Genomic DNA, 13454 nt, shown 5'->3' on the forward strand with positions numbered 1-13454 from the left:
AAGTTGTTTGTGGTCTCTGCTGAGCTGTTTTAATTTTTACCCTTACAAAGTAATATTCTTTCCTAATTAAAAATATAGCTTTGTGCATAAATATGTTTAGGAAGAAATTAGTCCAAACTCCACCAGTTGCCTTTGTTTGAGCTGTGGATAAATACCTGGCTGGTTTCACCTATATTTAAGTAATTAATTTGCCACATTGCTGGGTTAAAATCCACATTGCCTTTTGCTTCTGTGTTACTCTTTCTGTATTAAATTAGAAAAAGATAGCACAATGTTAAAATTCAAACTTGTGGATTATTGAAATTTAAAGTTTACCAAGCTTTTCTTTGCTAATGGTTATCATTTAATTGGATTTTTTTCATTCTCTAAAAAGCTACTCACAGCTCAACTAATTTTTATGATAAATTGTTTTTCGGAATCTATAGCATTTCAGCTGCTGAAATTGGAGATGGTGCTTTTGTTGTAAATATGTCACAGGGTGAGGCTGTCTTATGTTGAGACTGGTTTGAGTCTCTTCTCAGAATGCCCACTGAAATGCCATGGATTTTGTTTTATGTGGTTTCTAAAAGGCCTGCCATCCGCTGTTCTCACTACCCCAAATACAATTGTTCTCCAATAAATATGTTTTCTCCTTGTTCAAAAAACTTACCGAATGTAATTTAATTGTATTTTACTTCTACCATTTTGATGAAAGAGTTAACCATATAGAAGAGTTATAGAGATTTTATAATGAACACTCTTGACTCTGCATGTATGTGTGTGTGTTGGAGTGTGTGTGTGTGTGTGTGTGTGTGTGTGTGTAGACTTGGAGTTGACTTTGGGTATCTTACTCTAGCTTATGCCCCCTCTGTTTTATGAAACAAGCTTTTCACTGAGCCTTCAAGTTTGGTTTCAGCTAGGCTGGGTGGCCAGCAAGCTCCAGGGGCCTGTTAGTCCCTGCTGACCCAAGTCCTGGGCTTAGAGACGCTTGCTGCGCTGTCTGGCTACAGTAGGCCTTTTTAAAGGCTTCTACCTATAGCCTTATTTTTTAATAATTCACTTATTTTTGTCAGCTTACCCCACATTATGATTTTTAGTTGTGGGCCTCATGCTTGCTAGGCAAGTTGTTCTCGCATGAGATGAGTTCCCTGTTATAAATGACCCATGATCTGAACACCAGCATCTTACTGCCCTGACCTCTGTTGATGCTTCTTCTATTTAATATGTCTAGACCCACACGGGCGGGGTGGGTTCTGCACTTTCACTGGTGCAGAGGGCAGAGTGAGCAAGCTGAAGATTGCCCTTAGCCTGAACTCAGGAAGCATTTACGCATTTCTTCTTCCTAGTTGCTTTCTGGCAGTCTTTTTATTTTTGCTAGTTAGTTTAAAGCATAGCTTCAAACATAGTTTGCTTTTAAATATTCCTGACTCAAAATTGAGTCATGTCAGTGTGTTCGTATCTAGTTATATGTCAGTTTAACAGTAAAGACTTACAGTTTTCTGTATTAAGCATGCAATGTTAAGTTAAGGTAAAGGACTATTTAATCAGCTTCCCAAGATTTGCCTTCAGTGAGTCTCTTTGCCAAGTGCAGCATTTGATAAAGCTAACGCTATTATATTTCTATTCTTTTTCATTTTTGAAAATCTTTGCACTTAAACATTTTGAGAATTTTTGAGTGAAAAATGCTGTGTCAGACAAAAGAGGTATCTGTTTTATTGATTTATGTATATTAATAAAAACATTTTGTGTGCAGTGCTATGTATTAAAGCCAGGACCTTGTGTGTGATAACACACATTGTCTCTGAACTCTTTCCTTAGGTAACTATTCTTACTGTATGCTATGGCCAGAATATGGTTTATGCACTCCCCAACCCATGAAGAAAGACAGTGTCTATTGTGAGGTGTGGGTGCACTCTTGGTGTTTGGTAGTGAGAATATGTTTCAATAATGCCATCTGTCGCTTGTACCCAGGATTGAATTCTGGTGGCTTTATGAAGAGAGGTAGAGAGAACTTTTAACTCCAGGGTGCTTCTCAGTTGATGAGGTCTGCCCCTGGCTTTTGAGGGTAGAGCCTTTCCTTGTGTATTCCCTTGATTGATCTGAGCCTCCTGCAACCTGCATCATTTGGTGTGTCAGCATCCAGACCTCTTGCTCTCTACAGTTGCCTTTCTGGACCTTCCCTCTGCTGTGGCCAGGTTCAATTGAGACCCCTTGACCCAAAATGTTCCCTGCTATGAGGTCCTTGAAGTAGCCCAGTTTTTAACAGTGGGGTCTCTTTTAGGACTCTGCCTATTCCTGGCTTCCAGTCACCTAGAGTTGACAGAGTGGGGTTTCTTTCTACCATTGTCCTATCTGTTAGAGAAATTGCAGTTTTCAAGAACTCTCAGCTGGAGCTGGGGCTTAGGAGGGCTGTAGTCTTGTCCGGAGAGTAGGACTGCCTAACTGACTTTCTGCTTCATTTTTCTCACATGGAATCAAGCAGCTTGGGTTTGGCTTACTTTTTTGGGCTAGCCTGACCTTTCTCTGTATCTTTTACTTCCTTTGTGCATTCCTTAATCTCTTTAGCTCATAGGAATATAGTCTATTTTATTCTTTTTTTTTTTTTTTTTAGTTTTTCAAGACAGGGTTTCTCTGTATAGCCTTGGCTGTCCTGGAGCTCACTCTGTAGACCAGGCTGGGCTCGAACTCAAAAATCCACCTGCCTCTGTCTCCCAAGTGCTGGGATCAAAGGCGTGCACCACCACTGCCTGGCAGTCTATTTTATTCTTTATCTCTTTCATTGGATCACCCAAAGATAGCCTTTAGTTATCTTTCTTATGTAAATATGGTGACCAGTATCTATGGGCACACACACCTTTGTGTGCACGAGTGTGTTTTGAATGCTTTTGGAATTGCATGACGGATATTCATGTATCCCTCTTGAAAAATGTCTGATATTGATAGCTTGATCTTTTTTTCAAAATGCTACTATGACGGATCAGATTATAAGTTGTATCTAAGGTGCTACTATGACTGACCAGATTATAAGTTAAGTTTTATCTAAGGTGCTAATTGCTTTCCTCCTGCCATCAGACTCTCTATACAACTTTTATAGTGTTTATAATTGGGATGGTTGGCACCTGTTTATTACTCGTGTTGCTGTGGATACCTGACTGGTCACTCTGTACAGGTAGAGTGCTTTAGATGAGTTCATGCATTATCAAACCATAACGAGTTGTTACAGAGGAGGAGGAGTTGATAGTGGGTGTTTATGTGGCTGAGGTCAGCGTTACCGAGAAGCCTTCACTTACAGCTGCTGAATGCCAGCTGGTAAATACAGTTTCACCTGAATCTGAAAGCTTATTTAAAATTATTTTCAGTTTAAGTACTTCAGCAATGAACCAGGTGTGCTTACTTCTTAAGCAATAATTTTCTCAGAAGCAAAGCTTTAACCTTCATCGCTTGCATACATTACTAGTCAAACGAGGGAGCTGAAAAACAATTTTCCTTTTTATGTGGGTTATTTTAGTGCTGTCTTGTTATTGTTTAAAGTTTGTATTTTGAGAGGAAGCTGGCACTAGGTACTCATTATATGGTAGTTGTCAGCATTTAAAATATGAACAAAAATCTAGAGATGTCATTGGGATGATTCTTTGGCAATGCATGTAGATAAGGTCAAAAATGATAAATTTTACCAAAATGTCAATGCCATAGAACGTTAACATTTTGATTTGGTATGTATGGGAACGGATGAAGACCTGAGTGAATGGGTATTGTTAATAGGTATTGTTAATACGAGTATGACCAGGCCAAGGACCTCAGTGCCAGAGTTTCCTGGTTGCTGCCTTTAGTGTGTCTCCATCGAAGTGCATGGTCCACTGGACCCCAGCTTTCTGAATGTCTTCATTCTCTGTGCCCCCAGTTAGGGCAGTCCTTACAGTGCAAGTTATAACAAGTGACACCAGCATGGGGAACTTGACTCTTCACTGTAGTCAGGCAAAGGGATGTTCCCATAAGAAGTGCTTAAATAAAGTTGAGTCGAGCATGTTCTGTGCATCAGTGTGAGCCGTAGGGCAGGCAGAATCCAGAGCTAGTAGCTATATGTTCACACTTTGCAACAGATTTTGAGGAGTCTTGGAGGTGGGATGAGAACGTTGCAACTTTGTTGGTTTTCAGACTATTTTGCAGATATGTCCAGAGGAGTGAGCAGTGCGTTTGGAGAAGAAATAGGATTGCTGCTGGACTCAGTGGCCTGCATGTCTTCATTTATTTTTTCTTTTTGTTTGTGGAGTCTTACTTGTGACTCGATAGATCCAAGGCTGGTGTCTCACAAAAGGGCTGGCTCCCTCAAATCAGATCCAAGGTGGAGTCTAGCTGTGAAGGCCTGTCTCTTGGGTTATGAAGGGACTGGCAAGCAACTACACTGTCTTTTACAAATTTACTGGCAAACTAATATCGTTTTCCTTAAGGGCATGGAGAGAATTGCCCTACAAAGTGCGATGGGGAACCATTGTTGCTATTTGCCAGGGTCCTGAAGAACTGTACCCAGACTTCAGGGCTCAGCTTTACAAGTTGCCTGGAGAGAGAGAAAGGGGAGGAGGGGAGGGGAGAGGAGGGGAGGGGAGGGGAGGGGAAGGGAGGAGAGAGGAAGGGAGGGGAGAGGAGAGGAGAGGAGAGGAGAGAGACTGACTCATAACTGAGGGAAGACCTAACAAGTTTTCAGGTTTTCATGTTTTTGAATAGGATGACCTTCGTAACCCTGGTGAGAGCCTCCAGTGTTTCGTTTCTGTCCCTTTTCTGTTGAATTCCGTAGACCACGCAGGACTTCCACTGGACTCGAGGCTAAGCTGCACTGGAGCATTTAAGAGAAGGGGGAGACAGGAGAGCAGATGTCATGAGCACAGCCATGCACAGGACCCCAGTGCCTTACTGTTGGGATGACAAAGTCCTTCCTGGGCCAGTCTCAGGGAGATGGCAAGGCCTTCCCCTGGTGTTTACAAAGGGCAGAAAGTGTCAGGCACAGCTTCCTCTTCCCAGATGTTCACTGCTTGGGACTGCTCCCCCATATAGACTCCCGACAAGATGAACTAAATCTGCCTCTTGTTTTGGCTATAGACAATAAATCAGCCTCTTTCACACTCACTTTCAATAATTTCACATTTATTACTCTGAGTTCTGGACTACTGTTGATGTGTCTCCATCAGAATACATAACCTGTCCAAACCCACCTTTTCTGTATCTCTGAATCTGAGTGTCTGTCCTTCATTCCTTCCTTTGTTGCCCTAGTCAGGCCAATCCCAAAGCCATGAAGGTGGCACCAGCTATGCATGGACATGGAAATGCAGTGTTCATTTCTTGGTTTGTATATGGTTCCCTCTGAACTTGGTAGCTGAAATCTTTTAACAGTATTCTATTATCATGAGATGTATGGTCCTTCTTCAACCAGAGAAGAAAGGACTGTACTGAACCTTCCCTAAGAGCATCTGAAAGCATCAACCTCTCACTTTGTTCACAAGGTTGGCTTTTACTTTAACCCTTCTCCTTTGGCTTGGAGCACTATCTTAATGCCACAAGTAGTCATGCTTCCCTCATGCTTCTGATAGTCCCTTAACTGAAGAATCCTTGCTCTGACTTTATCCTAGTGGCAGTTCTGTGAAAAACGTGATGAACCTTCTTAAACTGTGAGGAAAAAACAGCCAGCTCTTCCTCCCATAAAACTTCCTCAGTGTATTCTTTCACTGCAGCAAAAGAACAACTAACATACACTGTAAAGCATGTAGTAAAAGAACCTCAAAAAATATTAAAAATCCAAAAGCAGCTCCAGCTAGCAGTGTTTTCAAAGAGACTGAGCTAATGAAATCTAAAGTTGAGGAAAATTCATCTCTTCCATCTGAATGAGGCTAAGGTGCACTGGAATATGCAGGACTTGATGCAGTGGCACGTGCTTTTAATCCCAATATTTCAGAGGCAGAGGCAGGTGGATCTCAGTGAGTTCAAGGACAGCCTGGTCTATAGAGTGAGTTCTAGAATAGCCAGAGCTACATAGTGAGACCTTATCTGAAAGAGAGAGAGAGAAAGAGAGAAAGAGAGAAAGAGAGAGAGAGAGAGAGAGAGAGAGAGAGAGAGAGAGAGAGAGAGAAAGAGAGAGAGAGACAAGCCAACAAACAAACCTATCCACCCCTGCACTTCTGGGGATCCAGTGCTTTCTTTGACCTCCTCAGGTACCGGGAGTGTTACACATACATACAGCAGGCAAAACATTCTTAACATAAAGTTTAATCTTAAAAATAAAATTGAAAAAAATATCAAAATTATTTTATCATTAAATCATATGGATTACCATTCTGGGCCATTGGTGAGTCTGTTTAAAAGATTATTATATATACTGTGGATGTCTGTAAAGGGAATTAATAAATGATTATAGATGGAATATATCACAGAAGAGAAATTCGTTATATTAAGGGCTCACATTAAAGTTGGGACTGACTGACTGAATGAAATGTGTCAAATGGACTTCCTATTTCCTTGATATAGCGCTTGAAAATGCTCATGGGAGCAACATTCAGCACCCTGGGCCAGACCCTTTCCTTGGGTTCCAGATGTAGGGACTCATACATAAATTTAAGATTACAGTTGGTGGTTAAGTAGGAATGAAAAATGTTTTTAAATTGCTTATTTCTAAAGTTCGTCTGCAGTTACATTTATTTCAAATTTGATATAAAAGATTACAGGTTAGGGCGGATGTTGGGATTATGCGACATATATTGAGAGCTGCAAAAGACTTACTGCTCTTCATTTTTTAACCATCGCACATACATACATACCATAATGACAGTTGCAGTCATTACACAGGAACCAGGCCACATAAGGTCATTTCCCCCTTGTCATATAGTGAAGGTTTTCAAAGGGGGTTAGTTATTAAGATATTCATATTTCAGTTTAGGTGGAGATGAAGGAAAAGATCCTTGGGTAGATGATAGAAAAGAATTTCTTGATTTGTACCTAGCAGCTGTTTTTGTTTTGGGACAGGGTTTTACTATGTAACCCTGTCTAGACTGGCAGTCACTCTGTAGACCATCACTGTGCCCAAGTAGTAGGCATTTTTTAAAAATGAAATATAACAGACTTTGGATAGGTGCTGTTTTGTGGGTTTTTTTCTTCAGTTGCTTCTTTCTTTGGTGTGGGAGTTTGTGGAAATGTGCATGTGTGTGAGGAATACTGGATTGGAAACAGTGTTTTTCATGTTGCTTGTGGTCAGTGTTTGAAAGCTATTGCCATAGGTAGACAACTCTGGAGAATGTTTTGTTCTGTTGTAGTCTGAAAAGCAGTGGGCTCTCAGTCCACATCTCTAGTAATCTCACAAAGGAAAAATTCCCTCAAGATAAAATGAAGTACTCCCCTAGACTTAGGAGGCAGGTCTGTGAGTCCATCAGCTGTTGTCAAATATACACCAACATTCTTTCTTCCTGAGCCTCTCTTTGTTGCCTTGTATGTAATGGCTAAATTATATCGTTCAGGGATTAGAGAGATGGCTCCCTGGTTAGGAGCACACGCTGCTCCTACAGAGGACCGGAGCTCAGTTCCCAGCACTGAGCTCCGTGGCTCACAACCCCCTGTAACTCCAGCATCGGTGGTTTCTGTTCCTCTGGTCTCAGAGGCACTTACTTCATGTGTGTCCACACCCTCCAGCCCCACACATGCAATTAATTACAAAGTTAAACTAAATCTTCAAGTTTTCCTTTAAAATTACATAGTTTAAATATATATAGTTTAAAATCATATAGTTTATATTTCCTTTAAAATTATATAGTTTCCCCAAAGAAAATCCTGAGATGTAAGTATCTGGGAAGAATTTGGCTATCACGTTCCTGGTTTTTAAGTGTTCTTTATTAGTTTATACTAACTAATATGTACTATTGGGCTTCATTGTGACATTTTCACACATGTGTATAATGCATTCACTCATTGATCACACTTTCTTGTCCCCAGTTACTTTTTTTTTTTTTTTAATGCTTACTTCTCTCCCTTCCTTCCTCTATTGTCATGGATTTTTCAGATTTTTTTCCCTTCTTCTCATGTTAGTGTTATGACCAACGTCAAACTGCTCAAGGACAGGGAGATTTGTTTTGCTTACAGTTTCAGTGTGTTGTGGAACTGCTGGAGCAGCTCTCATCAGGACAATGGTCAGAGGTCAGAGGTTAGAGGTCAGAGATCAGAGGGAGTAAAATGGAGAATGGGGACAGGGATGAGGTAGAACCTTCAGCTGCATGGCCAACCATCTAAAACATGATGCTGTGGGGTCCAAAGTACATACACACATACACACATACTTACACACACACACACATGCACACATACCTACACACACACACACACACATGCACACGCACATTCATACATACACATACACACACACACACACACACACACATACCAAAACATGTCTTGTCTTCTCATATAGTTTTTGCTTGTTGCCGTTTCTATGAAATCAATATTGTCCCAGCATTGTTGTGTGTGTGTGAGCTTAAAAAAAAAAAAGAAAAAGATAAAAAAAAGAAGAAAAAGACCAAATCAAGTTTTAGCCTATGCCTTTCCAGCAGATACTTGGTCTAATTGCATTTTTCACACCTTCTGGATCTACTCTCAAGAGGACAAGAAATCTTAAGTTTCCTGAGAAGCAAGCTGATTTTTAAGTTTTCAGTTGAAGGAATTTTATGAGTGTTAAAAAAAGAAAGAAAGAAAAATCAGTTCTCTGTGACTCTTCTATCTTTTCCTTTTTCTGGTCCTGACTTGTACACGGATCCTGTGTAAATACAGCAGTGAACAAATGTAATTTATCTTTTTTATCCAGGGGCATTCTGATTTACACGACTGCTTCTTTTGGTCTAACAGGATGGGATGGCATCTCTTGATCCTTTATTATACTGTTTTTCATTGTGTGAGGCACTGAGGGGGAATCTCTGGATTCCTAGTAAATCTGACTGTTATTCCCATGGTTATAGGCCCCGGGAAGGATACATGAGTGTTGACTGCTTATGCAGTGATTTCCTCCCTAGCTATCACAGACTTCCTTCTTGTATTAGGACTTGTTTTCCAGCAGCAGCTTTAAATGATAGGAAGTGGTATATTCCTGGGTGAAAGTTGTGCAAGACAGTTGAAAACTGCCTTCATGATGCTGGGGGCATAGGACCTTTTTATTTTGTTACTTTTCATACTTTATATTTTCATACTTTATATTTTATAGCTTGAGATAGCTACTTTAGTTTCTAATATTAACCAAATTTTGCAGAGCCAAATTTTGGTTCTTCAGGTCTTCAGAGGCAAGCCCGTAACTACACAGGTTAAGTAAAGAGATAGGTTTCTTTACCATTTTTCTTCTTTCCTTCCCCTTCCCCTTTCCCTTCCCCTTTCCCTTCCCCTTTCCCTTCCCCTTTCCCTTCCTCTTCCCCTTCCCCTTCCCCTTCCCCTTCCCCTTCCCCTTCCCCTTCCCCTTTCCCTTTCCCTTTCCTCCAGTGCTCAGTGAAGGGGAGGATCTGGAGGTTCAGTTTCTGAGATCAACTCCAACCTGTAAGTCTTAGCAGGTGAAATAAATGAGGGTTTAGGTGTTAAATAAGTGGGCAGAATATTTATAGCTTCTCCAGGAGGCTTCCACTCTATGAATTCTGTTCCCCACTTCTGCCTGACCTTGTTTGCCAATTTCCAGAGTATCATGGAAATAGAAAGTTGTCATGTGCTCCGGAAATGCATTATAATTCCAGCAGGGCAGTATGAAGGTCAAAGGACAACTGTTTGGAAAGCCAGTGGTCAGCAGAATCAGTCTGAATGGGCCTGTCTCTGCTGGGCAGGAGTCAGTCTGAATGGGCCTGTGTCTGCTGGGTCTGACATCTTGTTTTTCATTATCATCACTGCTGTGTGATGTGAGTCAGGTATCTATAGTGCGTGTATGATGGGTGCACTTGGATAAAGGTGCAGGGAAGAGGGAGACTATCAGGGAATGGAGAACGGAAGTCTTGCCTGATAGGGCAGGGTATCCTCTCATTACAGTGCTGTCAGTATGTTCAGAACTTGGGGAAGAAAGCCAGCAGGGCGTGATGCTGCTGGTAAGGGTACACTCTGGGAATTTGAAATACCCTCTGAAACCATTAAATACATGTCTCACGAAACTTCTATTAGGAAAATAAGATTATGCTTTTATACTGTTTGAGCAACAGAAAAGGATTTACTTTTGGAATATTTTTTTTTCTAACTTTTCCACTGACGTTTCTTACGTAGACAAGCTGAAAAGACATAATTGAATCCATGCCTTTCCCATTTGGGACTCCAAACAGACTTACCTAATAGTTTTAGGCATGGACCTGGAATATGCTAAGAAGCCGGGTTGCTATTCTCCAGCTGTACTTTCCTTTCTTTTATGATGTTGAGGAACAAACCTAAGGCCTTGTGGATGTTAAGCACAGGCCCCACCACTGAGCGGCCAACTCTTAGTTTTCCTGTGTTGCTTTGATAGCTTTGCTTATCCGTTTTCTCTAGGCTAATTTTCTACCTGTTGTCTTTGTACACCTAGGTATGGCACAGTCTCAAGGCTGGTTGAGAAGATGCTTCAAGGCCTTTTGCAAAGGTTTCTTCGTGGCGGTCCCTGTGGCAGTCACTTTCTTGGATCGGGTGGCCTGCGTGGCTCGGGTGGAAGGAGCGTCGATGCAGGTGAGAAGGAGTTCAGTTCTCTCCTGGAAAGTGTGTGCTCCATCCTTTCTCAAGCACCAGACAGGAGAGCCTGCCTTAGTATTTCTGTACTATGACCTGAAAGGTTTCATAAAACCACTGAAACTAAAATTTCACCTCACGAAGTTTCTTTAAAAGGCCTTTGACACACTACTATTATAATCAGAGTGGAGGTGATTAGAAAAAACTATCAAGTAGGTCTCTGGGTCTGTGGACTTTGATGTTTCTGTGAATTATCAATGGAGACTTAAAGACAATTTACTAAATGGCATTATTTTCTGTGACTATGACTATGTTTAAACAGCTCCTTAAGACAAAATTAGCCGGGTGCTGGTGGTGCATGCCTTTAATCCCAGCACTAGAGAGGCAGAGGCAGGTAAATCTTTGTGAGTTCTAGGCCAGCCAAGTCTACAGAGAATGTATCAGGATAGCCTAGGCTACACAAAGAAATCCTGTTTCAAAACAACAACAACAAGAACCCTCTCCCCCAAATAACAAAAACCCACCACCAACAAAAAAGATGAAATTAAAGTACAGTTTCAAGAATTGTTTAGGTAAGATTCAGTTACTCATAAACACATAGTTTTAGTTTGTAGGAAAGTCTATGTAACTGATTCCAGGCATTCTAGTATTCTCTGTAAGTGAGTTGTTGATTAAAATACATTTAAAATATTTTAATTATTATGTGTGTTCAAGCATGCACATGCTATAGTGGATATGTAGAGGTCAGAAGGTAATTTTAGAGAGTACGGGTTCATTTGTGTTCCACGTTGAATTCTTGAGCCAGGCTAGCTCAGCAAGCATTTTTCTCTGCTTAGTCATCTTGTCAAGCCACTTTGATTAAAAGTATTAAATGCAGTTTACAGAAGAACTCTAAAGTGGAGATTTCCAATAATTGTGTACAAATCATTTTGTAGAATAACTTAGAGAAGATCTTATTAAGGAATATTGTTTACAAGCTAACTATGTGAGTAGACTTATGCAGCTAAGCAGCATTGCACTTTGTAACAGGATTTCCTTGGTCGTTATCAGCATGTGCTAAGTTCATCCGTTGTACTGAATAGCTCTGTACAACAAATACATAAAGTGACTATATAGACTTTCTAGAGAGTATGATCATGCAGAGTAATCCAGTTAGTTTTTTTCCTTTTGTTTTTCTTAGAGCTAGTTAAAGCACCAGTTTTAGGGTATTAGGATGGATGTACTTCATCATAATTACGGTGTTGAAAATCAGACTCCTTCCTCAGTGTGAGAGTCAGGGAGGTAAGGAAGATCAGTAAACTGTTAAGTAGTGGCCTCTGGGGGAAGCCAATGGGACAACTAGGTTGGCTTTCATCATTTGAGGCTCCCCTCCTCTTGCTCAGATGATCTTGACCTCAAACCATGCCTACCAGGTTCCTTCCATGGTAGGTCACCAGCTCAGAGTAAACTGGGCTACTGATTTGAATGCAAGTTTTTTTTTAATGCAGGGACACATCAACATATGAAGAATATGGTTTATAGGCATATGCCTTTGTTTATAAATACAGCTTAGCACATTTAAGAAGCCTTGGTCTTTGTTTTTTTTTTTTTCTTTTTTTTATATATCTTCAGTTTCCAGTTCTTAGCAGCCTTGTTTTAGCATTAGTCCTCAGGGGAATAACATTTTAGGTTTGCTTTGTAGAGCTTTTGAGTCAGATTTATCATTTCAGATTAAAGCTGGCTTCCCCACAGCCTACCAAATCCCATTTTGAAGCCCTAGGATCTTTCAGTAACAATCAGATTAATAATGATTTTCTTCAATGTCCTTACTGCTCCTTTGTCACACAACTACCACTATCTATTAGAAGGAATTTTTAAATATAATACAAGACCACCTTACTTTGGATCTAATGATATTTTAGGAGATTATGTGGGAATCACAGTATCCTAATCTTCATACTTTCAGCTCAATACATTCCTACTGAGAACATACAGTCATGGCATGTGGGGAGAGTGAAACACATTCATTAAAATATATGAAGAATGGTTCTTGCTCACAAGACATTGATTGTTTTATGGAAGAAAACAGTTTATCCCTAGTGAGAAATGCAAGGGAGAAAGTGTTAAGTCATGTCACTCCCTACCGTTAGTAGGCGTGCATTAGACGTACTTGAATCTGCAGATGCGTTAATAATTCTTGTGTTCTTCCTAGTTCTACTCCTAACAAGCCAAATTTATTACCTTGGAATTTGTCTGGTTCACAGAGTGTCAGATCTCTTGGTTACAGGTTATAGGAAAATAGCTTGAATTTACCTAGGTCTGCAAATTCATTGGCGGGTTTAGTATGCAGCATGAGAGGAGCCCCACACAGCAGCTGCCAGAGACCTGGGACCGGTGGCAAGTAGAGCCATGTGCTCAGCCTTCTCTCTGATGCCATGTTCTGTTTCTGTCTACATCTTTGCTTAGTTCTTTCACATTGGCTTTTCTGCCATCCAGAGCAGGACATGACAGGTGCTGTTCACTCTCATGCTTTAAAATGCCCAGCTCTGTCACCACCTGAGAAACACCACTGTTGCTTGTAATTTAAGCTAGAAATAGATGAGGGTAAGGGAAGTTTGTGATTGACTCATGGTCTACCAAATGTTCTTAAGACTATCTATCTATCTATCTATCTATCTGTCTATCTATCTTTCAATTTTGGCCATCAGGGTGAGTATTATAATTGATCTAGCTTTGGATAATTTCATAGTATTTACATGTAGTTAGATTGAGTGATCTTTAAGAGAATGAGCACTTCTATTTTTTTTGACAAATTC

At 40.5% G+C, this 13454-nt stretch overlaps 1 protein-coding gene across 8 annotated transcripts in view; it reads left to right on the plus strand.

Annotated features, from left to right (window-relative positions):
• The window catches only part of Immp2l (inner mitochondrial membrane peptidase subunit 2), a 796480-nt gene that overhangs the window by 33165 nt on the left and 749861 nt on the right, over positions 1 to 13454 (plus strand). For all 8 annotated transcript variants that reach the window (XM_028768878.1, XM_028768882.1, XM_028768881.1 and 5 more), the window contains one exon: positions 10523 to 10659. In XM_028768878.1, the coding sequence (XP_028624711.1) occupies positions 10525 to 10659 (135 nt within the window). In that variant the 5' untranslated portion in view covers positions 10523 to 10524. The remainder of the gene's footprint in view (positions 1 to 10522; positions 10660 to 13454) is intronic.

Source organism: Grammomys surdaster, unplaced genomic scaffold (genome assembly GCF_004785775.1).
Source record: "Grammomys surdaster isolate TR1022 unplaced genomic scaffold, NIH_TR_1.0 188, whole genome shotgun sequence".
NCBI lineage: Eukaryota > Metazoa > Chordata > Mammalia > Rodentia > Muridae > Grammomys > Grammomys surdaster.